The 15,113-nt window shown below is 36.4% G+C and overlaps 1 protein-coding gene across 2 annotated transcripts; it reads right to left on the reverse strand.

Annotated features, from left to right (window-relative positions):
• Nucleotides 1–2,806: 2,806 nt before the first annotated feature.
• LOC108712412 (GTP-binding protein Di-Ras1) lies at nt 2,807–14,810 on the reverse strand. 2 transcript variants are annotated; one of them, XR_005961011.1, is made up of 3 exons: nt 14,399–14,810; nt 4,200–5,580; nt 2,807–3,238 (listed from the first exon to the last, which is right to left on the reverse strand). XR_005961011.1 is itself a non-coding variant. In XM_018254630.2 (2 exons), the coding sequence occupies exon 2, from the start codon at nt 5,559–5,561 to the stop codon at nt 4,965–4,967; it is 597 nt and encodes a 198-aa protein (XP_018110119.1). In that variant the 5' UTR covers nt 5,562–5,580; nt 14,399–14,810; the 3' UTR covers nt 4,076–4,964. The 2 variants fall into 2 exon arrangements, 1 of the variants encoding a protein (XP_018110119.1); XM_018254630.2 differs by lacking the exon at nt 2,807–3,238 and having other exon boundaries at nt 4,076–5,580.
• Between the last annotated feature and the right edge of the window lie 303 nt (nt 14,811–15,113).

The raw sequence follows: 15,113 nt of genomic DNA on the forward strand, positions 1-15,113 counted from the left end.
GCTACAATATTTTTTATTACTCAAAGAATCAGTTAATTAGTCATTCTGCTAGGAGACATTAAATTTAGTCAAGCATTACTGCTAATGTATCTGGGAACTCTAAGGTTCTATTTTTGTTGCAGACACTATAAGTTGACTGATTATTTCAGGTGTCTCAAGATGGTTAACAGCAGCGGTGACACAACCCATAAAAGAATCACTACAATTTGGAAAAAAAAGAATTGCTACTAGATTACATTCCTTATGGATTACCATTTTATTTGATGTCAGAATCTCTCCATTACAACACTTATGTATTATAAAGTGCTCATCTCTACTTCCCAGTGAAATGTAAATAAAATGTTTTAGTTACTGGAATGTAATAGACTATTCTGTGCCATTTGGATAATACATACAGCAAATTATACAAATACTTTTTACAGGTTCAATAACTTTCTCTCCCCTTCAATATTGAAGAACTGAAAGATACATTTCCATACCCTGTTCTTATAGTTATGAAATAATCAGATTAGTTGATTTTTGTCTTCTGTGCTCAGTGCCTTATTCTCTTTGCAACTGATTATAGCAGACAGTTACCCTGTATTTTCGTTGCTACAGCATCCCAACACTACAGACCTTCTTCATAATGCAGAACTGCAAATAGAATTGTTGCTAGTGTTTCCAGTGGGACTCCATAAGAAGTAGAGCTGCTGCAACAAAACAACAAGCTCCAGTGTCGGACTGGGACCCCAGGGGCCCACCCAAAAACTTTAGACCAGGGGCCCACCCTCAGTACTAATATTCTTCATCTCTTCATCAACCTCTATTCTTCTAGTCTCTTTTCTTTACATACTATAATACTGTAATCTATTATTCCATCTATTTAGTCTCTTTGTTCTCATAGAATAGGGAATGACCATAAAATAGGCCAACATTTTAGCAGCATGAGGGCCCACTGACACCTGGGCTCACCAAGAGTTTTCCTGGTGTCCCAGTGGGCCAGTCCGACACTGACAAGCTCCATTGTGAAGGAAATTACAATCCTCTCTACATGGGGTACACTATGGACAATTCGTAAACAGTATTTTCAAAAGGCTGCTTAGTTATCAAAAGTGAAACTGACCAGTGACCAGACACCGTGGTTTCTAAGCTATAGAGCAATATTTGGCAAATTAAATCAGGGATTGTACATAATTCACAACTGCTACTGCTGCAGCACATTTATGAATTTGGGAGAAGCCCATGTTTCAGACGAGAATATTTATTTTAGGAGAAATAAACACAGTGGAACCCTGGGTACCTTTCAAGGGCAGTACTGCATTTTTATTGCATCAGCACCAAATAACTCACTCTTTATCATCTTGCGATCATGTTGTAAACATGGTGTATCATTACTAATATATATATATATATGGATCATGCTTGGCCTTATCGTTTGCTTTTCCATGCATAATGTGTCAATTTTGTATTCCTCATAAGTGCTTTAACAAATCCAAATGTACTGAAGATAAAAGTTTATACTTTGGTCATAGTAATATTAATAATATTATGTATGTTAGATAATTGGTGCTCATGATTGTAAACCTGTATCATAAGGATTTCAGATTATGCATCATAGTGGTTACATATTCTTTGTGTGTCATAATGATAGCATCTTCTTGGTATTACTTACCATGGTATTATTTCATTAATATAAGATATTACAGGCTTGTAACAATATCCTTCTTGTCTATTTAATGAAATCCCCCACTAGTCCATAGTCTTTTCAGTCTCATGTTCCATATGGATTTTTAAATTTCCATTTCACCTCCATTCCAGCACGTTGTATGCTTCGTTACAGTTCTTGTCATCTATGCCATTGATTTCTCCATAAAACTGGCAAATATAGTAACTTGAACCATTCTTTCTCTGATTCCACATATATGGTATACACTCTTTCTTGTCCAGGAAACATGACTTCTTTACTTGAGTTTCAGCAAATTGATATGTTTTGTACTAATTGTATGTTAATTCATTTCAGTCAGCTCATATTGATTTATTATAAGCTGTCCATACCTTTCAAACAGTTATTCTCATCCTGCATACATGCAACTTGTCATACCTGATCAGTGATACTTTAATATTGACTTATTTTTACCATAGAATACTTGTTTTTTGACTATCATCTGTTTCTTTAACTATTTTTGTCTGTCCTACTGTAGTTGACTCTCAAGACTGGAAACCTACCCAAAGTCATTGGGGCAAATTCACTAAAGAACGAAGTGCCTAATGTTAGCGTAGCGCATTTTCGTTAATTCGTTGATTCACTAACGGACACTGGCGTTAATTCGCTAGTGTTACTTCGCACCCTTACGCCTGGCAAATTTGCGCAATGGACGTAACTACGCAAATTCACTGATGCGCATTTTTCTGAACACTACCTTTTACGCCAGACTTCCTTCGCCACCTCAGACCAGGTGAAGTGCAATAGAGTAGATAGGGATTGCTTCAAAAAAAGTTAAAAAATTTTCTAAGTCCCAAAAAACTATCAAAATTTTTTTTGGGGCTACCCTCCTTCCCTCCTACATTTCCTAACTCATGGCACCTTAACTATACAGCGGGCACATGTGTAGGGCAAAATAAAAATTTTATTTGCTGTTTTTAAGGTTTCCCAGGCTTGTGTAGAGATGCTACATATACCTCCATTGTAACTTCAATTTGGCGCTGTATGCAAATTAAGCATCGCTAGCATAACTTCGCTTTGCTTGGCGAATTAACGCTAGTGCAACTTCGCAACCTTACGCTTCCCCTGAGCGCAACTTAAGATTTTAGTGAATTTGCGTAGCGCTGGCGAAAATACGCCTGGCGAAGTGCGGCGAATCGGATGCTGGTGCAACTACGAATCTTAGTGAATTTGCCCCAATTATAACATAAGGGTTGTATGATGCATTGCCAATGAGAAGTTGCAACAATTTTCACCTAAATCTTTTTTTTTCCCGTCATTGCTAAAAATGTCAATTTGAGAATTATTGGCTCTTGCTGTTCATTTTAACCTAACTTGTGCTCATTTTCTGGTAAAAAAAAAATATTGAGTAGCTGTACTTCAGGGCCAATACTGTAATCTGCCAAGTGTTATTCTAGCACTGCTTCAGAGTGTAGCTGTTATATATTGTTTATCCAGAAAGGTTCCACATCTTGGAACGTTATATTTTCTAGACACTCCATATCTGTAGGTCACTTTAAATATTTGCCACACATTTGGACATCATATTGTTCAAGCCTATGGACAAAAAAAGAAATTTGTACTTTTCTAAACCATCAAAAACATAGTAAATTGTAGTCTTCAATATGTTTGTTGCCGAAGGAGTTCCATATTTTTTGTGACTACATTTTGTGCTATTCAGTATATTCCAATATATATATATATGGGCCTGAGTTATAACAGGTTTTGTACTTCTATGCTTTATAGAAAAAATAGGTTAAACAGCACTTTTTTTGTATGACAACCTGTTTCTCACATTGTTATTTTCAAATGTGGGCCTTTTCAATATGTTACATACGGATTATAACTGCTATTATCTACGTGCATCATAGTTTTTATCCTAACCAGCAGAATTAATACAATTTTCCAGTCAGTATATAATAAAGTCCATAATTAACAATAATTTTAACATCTTTTAGGGTTGCTAAGAGTAATGCTATATAAATACATGTCATGATAAAACTGATTTTGCTGGGAAGGAGAATAACATTTTAGTTTCTGCAGGATGTGGAGCAAGCTGATCTTTCAGACATCTGAGTTCATTTTCATTCATTAGAAAATGAATCCATTAGGGAACAATTATGAGGTCTTGGCACTCTCTAGGCCCTTTTCTCCTGCAGCATTATGGGGAATGCTTAATGTTATTCCCTTATTAGAACTGATTACATTGCTAGAATATCTGTTGACTGAATTGTCTTCTCTGTACAAATACACCAATGTCACAAAGATACTGCATGTTTCTGTTAATAAAAAAATACTTTTTGCTATAACGTCACACAAAATACATACTGAATAACAGTGACCATTTCATGGCATTTTCCTCATAGATTTCGAGAAGTAAAAATCTGTGATTAATTCATTTTTGAATGGTTTATGTATTTGGCAATATAACCTGTATAAAATAATAAGTGCCACCTCCTGGTTTCTTGTTTTATAATTAGAAGCTATTGAAATGCAGGTTAAAATTTGGCATACTTACAGAAGGCAAAGCTAGGCAAGGAGTTAAAACTAACTCATAAGAAGACTTGTTGCATCCATGTAATTGTAACTACTGTAAGTTTCATATGTGGGTTCTTGCTATGCAGACATCTGGCCATGTCCATAGGTCACTTCCTTGTTATCATCAGTTTGTTTGCTGATGTCTATATACTCAAATATTTAGTGTCTACAACACCATCATACATGCTTATCACTTCATTCCTCTTGCTTTTGTAATGCCTCTTTCAATATTCCAGCTAGTTCCTTTATTAAAGTCCTTTTGAGTATAGCAAGACAGGAGCTATCTTTATTGATGTCCTTTCCTTGCAGGGGTTTGTGATCCCAAAATAACATCTTCACTAACCGCTTGACAATTTTTTCTGATATTTCTTTTAATCACCGCATATTAGCATAAACTTATCTATTTGATTATTTTTATTTATTTGTTTTCAGGGCAGTTCCAGAACATGACATTTTTGTAAAGTCAAACGTGGATGAAGAAGAACAGATATTGAAAAATAAATAACTAGAATATATTTTGGATGGCAGATTTGTTCGCTGTTCATAAAAAATTAATAAGAATGATAAAAAGATACAAAGCAAACCATACAGTGCTGCACAATGAACGTGCAAGGCGATTAGTGTATGCCTATGCGCTCACAGTGATAGAATGCAGCGAGTAACATGGAATCTTCAATTTTTTTTAAAAAGAAACAAAACCTTTCTATGGTCGAGCATGAAATGGATAAATCAGGACTTGTTTTCACTACATGATGCTGCATTTCCCCTTGATTTTGTCTGCTCTCTTCTGCTTGCTGGACCTTTTGCCATCTATGTTTAAGCTCATATTTCTCCGTTTCTCCAAGTTTAATAGCTCTTGGAAAAGTTCCTTCACATTGTAGTTCATCTTGGCTGATGTTTCCATAAAGGCACATTTCCATTCTTTGGCCAGAGCCTCAACTTCCTTTGTGTCCACTTCCCTTTGTGTTTCATCACATTTATTTCCAACCAGCATTACAGGAATGTTCTCTATGCTACCCTTGATCTGCAATATTTGCTGGTAGATTGGCTTGAGTTCCTCTATGGATTGCTTGCTTGTAACAGAGAACACCAGAATAAAAGCATGACCCTTAGAAATTGAGAGCCTTTGCATTGCTGGAAACTGGTGGCTTCCCGTTGTGTCTGTGATCTGCAAAGTGCAGACACTTTTGTCACAACTGATAACCTGGCGATATGTATCCTCAATGGTGGGAATGTACGTATCCCGAAACGTTCCTTTTACAAAGCGCAGAACTAGAGAACTTTTTCCAACACCTCCTGCTCCAAAAACAACTACTCGGTAGTCGTTACTTTGCTCTGGCATTTTAACAGCTTGTAAAGTCCTAAATCAAAAAGCAAGACAATAAATTAGTGCATATCAGCATTAATATATATTTTAAAAATCATAGTAAAAAATAGAAGTTTAACATTACAAAACATATAAAACAATAATACATCAGTCTACAACAATGTGGCTAATACTGTCACTGCAATAATACGGCTAAGATCCCCCTTTCTCGCCTTTATTATTTTCTTTCCTCCTTTACTGTGTATAATTTTGTTGTCTTCATTTTTTTCATGTTATTTGTTCTCTATATTACTCCTTGTTAAATATGGAATATCAATATATAAACATTAAAAACATAAGGCTAAGATAAGTAGCCATCTCTAGAACATTCAGCCTTAGCTTATTAATCTCATCAGTCAACAGGACCTCCTCTGAGGTCCCACAATTAGATATATCAGTTCAGTGGTGTAACTAGATGTTACTGGTCCCCACAGCAAATTCAAGTTTGGGCCCCAAAACATTGCTAAATTGATCAGTTCTACCCATATTTATTTTCAGTTTAATGTAATCTATAAACATTCAACTTCAAGTTGAGTTCTATTAACGAGCTGACTTAGTTTGAGTGGAAGGAGAAAATATGAAGCTCACTGCATGAAAGATATGATTCTTAGCGGGCCCATCCACAATCAGCATACTTAGATATAACCATATTTTTTAATTGTCTGAATACTAAATCTACTATAAGGTATTTGAATACAATTCAGACTCTAATCTGCATTTAAGAATTGGAGAAAAATTCTATAAAAAGGGTTAGCTGAATAAAAATATGTACCTTCAACAGACCAGTGCGTTAAAGTGGGTTCAAACATAGCTGTTCAGTGTCAGACTGGCCTACAGGGATACCTGGAAAACTCCCGGTGGGCCCAGGTGTCAGTGGGCCCTCATGCTGCTAAACATTTGGCCTATTTCCCTATTTCTATGAGAACAAAGAGGCTAAATAGATAGAATAATAGATTATAGTATGTAAAGAAAGAGGGACTAGGAGAATAGAGGATGAGTAAGGAGAAAAAGAAAATAGTACTGAGAGTGGGCCCCTGGTCTAAGATGAATTGGTGGGCCCCAGTGAAATGTTTTTGGGTGGGCCCCTGCTGTCCCAGTCCAACACTGTAGCTGTTTGAACCCACCATCCTGAGGATTCAGCACAATCCAGCAAAAAGTGCTGATATTCTCAAACCAAATTCCAGATTCAGTGCATTCAGTGCATTGGTCCAATTATTAATGAGCCCCACTGTGATAAATATTTACAGTACTGGGTACAAAAGCTTGTTTTCATGTTTCTTTTTTTTTTTTAAATCAATTAAATTTAAATAAATATATACAGTGTCGGACTCGGATGCCAGGGGCTCACCAGAAAACCTTGACTGTGGGTCCACTTTCCAAACTAATATTCCTCCTCTCCTCACTCAACCAATTTATGCACCCAGTTTTTATACAGTATCTACTTAGTATATTCGTCCATTACTACTCATTTTTTTCTCATAAAGAAATAAGGAATGACCATGAAATTGGCCAAATATTTAGGCCCCGGGAGTTTTCCTGGTCTCCCGGTGGGCCCGTCCAACACTGAATATATACAAAGTGGCAGTATTATATTCTTTATGACCAGTTTATAAATTTGATATAGTTAAAATAGTTCTCAACCTCAGTATTGTGAATAATACAGCTCAGAAATCCCAAAACAATATGGCTAATCAGCATCAATGTTTTCAGACCAGAGCAATATGCAGGGTTTATACTTTATCACATCCCATTCATTTGTTGGAAATTTAACTGCCATTTTAGCTTGGAATGTTTTTTATTATTATGTGCAGGTTTATCTGATGTAAATGTATACATAAATGACCATACATATACGTTTTGTTATATTAAACAACTGTAAAATGGCATTGACAGTCATTCCAATCATAAGTCACCACTCAGCATTAGCATATAAAGGTTAAGTTACTTTACCAGGCCCCAATATGATATTAAGCTTAACAGGCCAGAGCAAATGAAAGGTGTACAAAATGTGTTAGCACCTCCCAATATGTACAAAACACTATATTTTATCTCAGTAAGGGGGTTATTTATCAGAGGTCGAGTTTGTGAGGCTTGTAAATGTTTGCTTATTTATGAAAAAACCCAAATGTAAAAAACTTGAATGACTTTTTGAGTAAAAACCACAGTAAAAAACCTGAAAATCATGAAGGCAAAAAACATCTTCATATGGTTCAAAGGAACTCTGCCATTGACTTCTATGTGACCTTGACAGGTTTTAGCTGGAGTATTTTTGGATTTGGGCTTTTAGCAGTTTCGGAGCATAATAAATCTCGAAAAATTCTAGTTTTTTTTAATCCCAAAACTACTACTATTTTGCAGGAAAAGCACAACTCGACCTTCAATAAATAACCCCCTTAATGTTCCTTACAGATGACAAATGTTCCTCTGGAGCCCCAAAACAAATTATTTGCCTGGGTTTACTCATTTCTTGGTTTAATTATCTGCAAATTGCAATTCTTTAACAACTGCTTCTTTAAGAAAACCGGTAGCACTGTGCTAAGTTCTAAATTCCATTATACTGATTGGTGCATAGATAATACAGTGACCTTATTTTGCAATAGTCTTGCTGTGACATCAGTTTATGTCACCAGGTAAATAGCTATATTGGCTCTATTCTGAACAAATTGCAAAGAGATAACAAACACATAATGCTAAGGACCAGATTGCAAGATGTGCAGCCTTGGTGTATTTGAGTAAAAATGTGTTTTGTACAATGTCATGCTATTCCCTGTGATCAGCAATTATTTGTGTGTATTTCATTATACAGCGGTATAATGATTCAATATATACTTTTAAGCGATGCAAAACATATCTGGGTAAGAAACAGGGAGCTGGAATTCTGTTTTTTGATGGACTGCCCAACACAATCACCAACACACAGCCCTATTGAGCTCTAATGGGAAGAGTTTCATTGTAAGGTCAGAAGGGAACAAAACACTTTTGGTGAATGTAACGTTAGATGCAACAATTACATTAAAGGGATTCTGTCATGATTTTTATTGTGTAGTTTTTATCTCTAGATTACACTGTGCACACTGCAAATAATCCACTCTACCATGTAATATATTATTCCTGAACCAACACGTGTATTTTTAGTTGTAGTATTGGTGTGGGGGCAGCAATCTCAGCGAATTTTGCCTGGGCTTGTGCTTTCAGAAGGAGCCAGCACTTCTCAATGGAACTGCTTTCAGATAAACTATTGTTTCTCCTACTCAATGTAACTGAAGGATTCACAGTGGGACTTATTTAATATTGAATGCTGTTGTTCTCATATTTACCCGGAAGTTGTTATATTATGTCAGGGAGCGCTGTTAACTTGTTACATTCCCATTTTCTGCTAATGGGTTGCTGGGGGCAGGGAAAGGGGAGGGGGATGATATCACTCCAGGTTGCAGTGCAAAAGACTGACTGAAGTTTATCAGAGCAAAAGTCACATGACTGGGAGCACCTGGGAAACTGACAATATGTGTAACTCCATGTCAGTTTTCAAAATTTTGCTCTTTTGAAAAATGTATTTCAATACCAGATTCTGCTAAAGTGGAGCTATTAGCTGATGCATTTTGAAAAACACATGTTTTCCCCATGACCGAATTCCTTTAAATAAAAAAGAATGCTGTTACCTTGTCAATGTATTAACTGTACTTTCTGATCAATGTAATATTACCTTTTTGAATAAAACCATCAATTTCTATCAAACACATGTGATTCCAAACTTTTGAGCACCATTGCACGTATGCAAGAAGTTGGGCAGTCTAGGCTTGTGGGGTAAAGCCTTTGTTAGTTCCCTCTGTTTTTTTTTTTTACTTTGGTAGAAAACATTTAACTTGGTCTTCTTAGTTATTAGCGTGAGTATTCTTATAGGGAATCAGGAATGCATCGAATAATATAAGCCTAAAGCTTGGTAAATATGCATACGCCACTTGATCATATAGAAACCATGGGCGTAACTACAGAGGAAGCAGACCCTGCAGCTGCAGGGGGGACCAGGATGTATCGGGGCCCCACAATGCCTTAATTCATATACAATTTTGATAAATATTGATAAAACAAGTCATCCTCTAGACATTTTGGGAGCCTGAAAAATAATTTGCTGTGGGGCCCAGTAACATCTAGTTACATCACTGATAGAAACCATTACAAATGCAGATGAAGAATCTTATATTGTGGTACACAGAGTTGCTACTGCTAGCAAGGATCATTGGGTTTTGCCCACAGTTATTGTTGTTTTAACAGCTTTAGATATCTGTTTAGTGTCAATCAGATGCAAGTCCAGTAGTTGAGACACCAAAATACTGTTGCTTCCCCTACTTTGTCACATTCTCTTTATTCACCCTCTCTGCTCCTGTCACCTTCTAATTCTTTCCCTCTGTTTTCCTTGTTCATTTTACATTCTCCTGCTTTAACCCTTTAAAGTGCCACACAACATCCAACACTACATTTCTGGAAAAGTCTTTGATCTATGTTGCATATTTATTTTCATGGCAACATGTGGCACACATCAAAGTGTTGACTGAGGCCCTACAATACAGACTGCCGAGAGAGAGACATCACTGTACCAAGTGAGGGATATGTGCACCTAGGGTTTAATGGAGTAATTATTTTCTCTCCCAACTGCATGCATAGATATTGTTTAAAGTAATGTTTTTTTGATACTGTTAAGTTACAGTGCTAATTAAAAAAAAATGCTGTTGACCTAATCTGGTGAAGATGTACTGCAATTACAAGTTTAAAAACAGCTTCTCAAGAGTTGGTTGTAAAACATGTCACAGTTTTATCCTGATATTTCTCAGACTCCATTTTATCTATACTGTACTGTATATTTATTTATATATCCAGGAAACAACTAATGTTCCTCAAAGACACACTTGATGTTTTTTTATCAGATTCTGTAAAGCCGTATAGTTTCATATTAAACAGGAGTGGAGAAAACAAACATGGCAAGTACATCAGCATAATGCAAAGTATAAAGAAACATTTTAGTGTATTACTTACTGAGACATGATCTGTGTAATGTATGTATATTATGTAGTTCTTTGTAAAAGTCACTAATTATTACACAGTAAAACATGATTTTATCAGTTTAAAGAAGGTTTACACAGTACATAGCTTTTGGGATTTGTGCAATGATGGTTTTATAAAATTTTCTGATAAGTGGTGTGATCATTTACACTAATATTCTGTATGTAATGTACACACATACATATATATATATATATATATATATATATATATATATATATATATATATATATATATATATATATATATATATATATATATGGTTTGTACTTTTTACCATTCTATGTTGTGTTTCTGTAGCCTATGACATGAGGGAAGGGTTTGATATTATTTATATTCTGGTGTCACATGGTTTTGGTGTGTATGAGTACATGCTCTGTGATGCACGAAGTAGAAAATATTAGAAAAATACTGGTATATAATGGACTTCTTTTCAAGGTGGGGGGTGCATTTTCTTGCATTGACCTTGGCCAGTTTTTTTCACTGTAAGGCTACAGCATTAATAAAAAATAATAGCCAAAGCACAAGAGGAATTGTATTACTCCTTTGCAGTAGGAATATTGGTGTTCCATTTTCCAAGCTGCAAGTTCATCATGATGTGCTGCACCATCCCTAATGACCTGCCAAGCAGAGAAGAGCTGGGCCAATGTGTACGCAAGTTTTTTGTTAACAAAGGAAATCTGTGAGACTGCAGTGCAGCAAGCCAATGAACCAACACCTTGCTATAATCTGATGTTAATGGTATTGGTGGTTCCTAGTGTACATTAAAAAATTAAACTTGTACAGTTTGATAAGAAAAGGATCAGAAATTAAAAGGGAAATAGTTTGTGATTGAATGATATAGTTATAGTATACTGAAGCAACTGAAATGGAGAAACCAAAGTGTGTGTATATATATAGCGCCACAAATGATTTATGATTTTACGAGATTAAAATGTATTAATTATCTGACATGTGGGTCTCCTGCTTATTAATCTACTACACTCAGTGCCCCCTCAGCTGTGCTCCATGTTGAGGTAAAGTGGGTACATTTGTGAAATCAGGCCCCCAAGCACTGCAGTGAAAAATGCAAGAGAAAAAAAAGAACATCTGCACCAAAGCCTGCTCAGATTTATAAGCATTGCAGCACAGCATTGCGTGGAATACTAAATAAAAAAGGTATCACTTGCAGCAATATCACTTTAACTCAATAATGACTCTGGTCCAATGGTTGGGTTTAAATGTGTGTGCTTATGTGTACCTACTAAATGGCCCCAGTGCATGCATGGGCACCCATATGCAGACAATACCAGCTCACATTCAACGTTTTGATATTATACATATTATACTTTATATTTTTGCAAACATAGCAGTGCAAAAATATTGCAGTGGGACAGAGGCATAGAAACAGCACTGCTGTTGCACTGTTGGACATAGGGAAATAATAGTATAAGCTAAACATTAGCATATATGTTCTAGATTTTTTCCTTTTCAGAAATAAGCATATATCATAATATGCTCAGATTCCTTTTCAAATTCCTTTGACTAAATTTAGCAGTAGCTGACCATGGCACTGAAAACGCTTCTCAATCTGAAATCCAGTGTCTTGTCCACAGTTCCAAATGTTCTCTGTGATGCATACCTAACTAGCAGCCCTTCAGCTAAGGACTCTGGGAGCTGTAATTCTGACATGGAAGGTCAGAGTTCCTACAGATAATCTAAGTTTCTGAATAGCTGATGCGGCCTACAATGCCTCATAAAAATATATAGTATAATAGTAACTGCAATGGTGAACATATCATAATATAACATTATGGCCATGCACAGCTCCTTTCTGTCGTGTTCTCTCTACTCCACCCCCTCTTGATTATTGAGAATGTGGATTTTCCTTCCACTGCAATGAGAAACAAAAGGGAGAGGCGGAGAGAAGCCCTTACACAGCCCATTCTGGTGCCAGTATTCTCACTGCAGTTACAGCTTCCACAGCTCTCTCGCCTATCCAACACTATCTGAATCCCTAAACATGGACACAGATTCCATTTGCAGTGGTTGGCGAAATGGATTGCCCTGTAGCCTACATTACTATATTATTTATATATATATATATATATATATATATATATATATATATATATATATATATATATCTATATCTATATCTATATCTATATCTATATCTATATCTATATATATATATATATATATATATATATATATATAGATATAGATATATTTCATAGCCCATGAATAGGTAAATCAGAGTATAAAAATTAATGGAGCAAAATAATGAGGTTTTCTTGATCTCTTGTGTATGTTATAGGGCTTCAACATCCATGTCAGCAGATTTAAATTTTTTCATAATATTGCCAAACAACCTTATAACAAAGCCTATGAAATAAAAATGTTTGTCACTTATAATTACCTCTCTGATAGATTTCAGCTCTTTATGGGAGATTCATAGCATCTCTTTTTTCTTAAACAAACATAATAAAGCTATTTTCACATATAATCCACAGCCACTTGACCCATGAGAGTAGTATGTCATGGCTAATGGCAATTCTCTATCCGCCCAGCCAGGATTTGTGACTTCTCACAGCGTAAATAAGAGGAAAGGGAGGGTACTAAACATTTAATATTCATAAGATGATAGTGAAGATCCTCATTGACATTCTTAGGGATGTGGTGTTAGAATTAGCTGAATTAAATATCCTTGATGGTGATTTTAATACTTGCTGACAGTGAGGTTAATGGGGCTGCTGTCCAGTTTACCTGGAAGTTCCAATAACTGACCTCTGCTTTCCATATCATTCGTTAGCCCTCCAGCTGCTAGTAGTAATAGGTTTAAATAGTAACACCCCAATAAATTGAATGTGCTGCCTGGTCAATATGTCACGTTCTCTTATGGAATGCCTCCTTCCCCCTGGACACATGACCCTACTGGGAAGACTAGAGTCAGCATCCTGAACTTCCCACTGGCTCAAGGTTAGCTCTGCTGCACATCGTATGGCTCATATCCTTTAACACTGTTAAATATCCAACCCTAGTGATCATACAGGTCAGGAATTGCGACCATTCAAGCCAATACTGTGTTCAAGGCAACAAGGCACAGAAATGATTTAAAACCTAGTTGGGAGGTTATAAAACAAATACATTAACTCTTCATTAATAGAAATTGAAGTAATTATGGGTTTTTAAATACCAGAGATTAATAGCTTATGGAAATTTTCACAATTACTGAGATACATACCAGCAGTCACACATCAAGGCACCCATAGCTTTTTTAAATGTGTAATGTAATCTACACACATTTATTTATATCTTTACAATTCAATACTTGCAAAGAATTGTTTTTTTTTTTTAGGTTTATCTGTGCATCTATCATCTATCTATCTATCTATCTATCTATCTATCTATCTATCTATCTATCTATCTATCTATCTATCTATCTATCTATCTATCATTTATGTACCTATAGGCAGCAATGTTGTATGGATGCAGCAGTATATTTTTACAGCCTGTACATACATGCCCGTCCCTACATCAGCTCTTCCTATAGCAAAGTGCCCCAGTGCTTGTGTAGTTAAAATGCATGGTTGCTACTACTGTATATTGTTCTGCTGTGAGTGCTGCTGCTGAAAATGACTCCCTCCCTCTGCTCTCATCATTAAAATGCTGACTCTTTTTGCTGCAGGATTTTACTGTTGCCTTTCAATAAGATGCCATCACTGTCCGAAATAACATTAATAAGTACAATCAATTGTATCAGCTTCACTCACCTTCCCTCTTGCGTCTCCTTCTTGCAATTTTACAGCATTGTTTGCACTGCAGCTGCCTGGGGATCCTTTGCAGTCTGGATCTCTTGCGCTCTCTCTCTTTTCTCCTCAGTAAAACCCCAGGATACTTAGATCTTCTCCAGACACCTCCAGCTCAGCTTTGATTCTGATCTTTCATGTAAAGCTCCACACGCAGCAGTTTCTCCTGCTCTCCCCTCATCCCTCTCCCCTCGGCTCTGCTCTCAGTGATTAATCACCCAGGGACATGCTGTCATTTGTCCCTGATCAGAAGCTCTTTGGGTGACTCCTCGGGATTGTGCAGGAACCCGTGGGCTGCAGTCAGAGAGGTGTCAGAGGGAGGGAGATACAGAGATGCTGCTACTGCTTTGCTCTTTACTGCATGTATTCGGAGGTGGAACTTGGTACAACATTTATCCTGGCAGTCCTTGGCCAGCCCTGATTTCTCTCATTTAGATCAGACGACTGGGATTCACTCAAATGCTGCATTTATCTCACCCTCTCTCAGAATGCACTACTGGGGTTTTTATCGTCTTGTGTATATACATGAAGCCAAATCTGCCCTACGGTTACTGTACCCCAAATGTTAAGGCCTCCTAAACTTGCATAATCAAAAGTTTAATAGGTATATTTTATATAGAACACATGCCCCCCCCATAGACTTCACGGGATCTTCTTCCTATACCCCAGCATATAGAAC

The sequence above is a fragment of the Xenopus laevis genome, chromosome 1L (genome assembly GCF_017654675.1).
Source record: "Xenopus laevis strain J_2021 chromosome 1L, Xenopus_laevis_v10.1, whole genome shotgun sequence".
Classification (NCBI taxonomy): domain Eukaryota; kingdom Metazoa; phylum Chordata; class Amphibia; order Anura; family Pipidae; genus Xenopus; species Xenopus laevis.

Coding starts and splice junctions, on each gene's coding strand:
- LOC108712412 (XM_018254630.2), bottom strand. CDS start 5,561: ATGCCAGAGCAAAGTAACGACTACCGAGTAGTTGTTTTTGGAGCAGGA.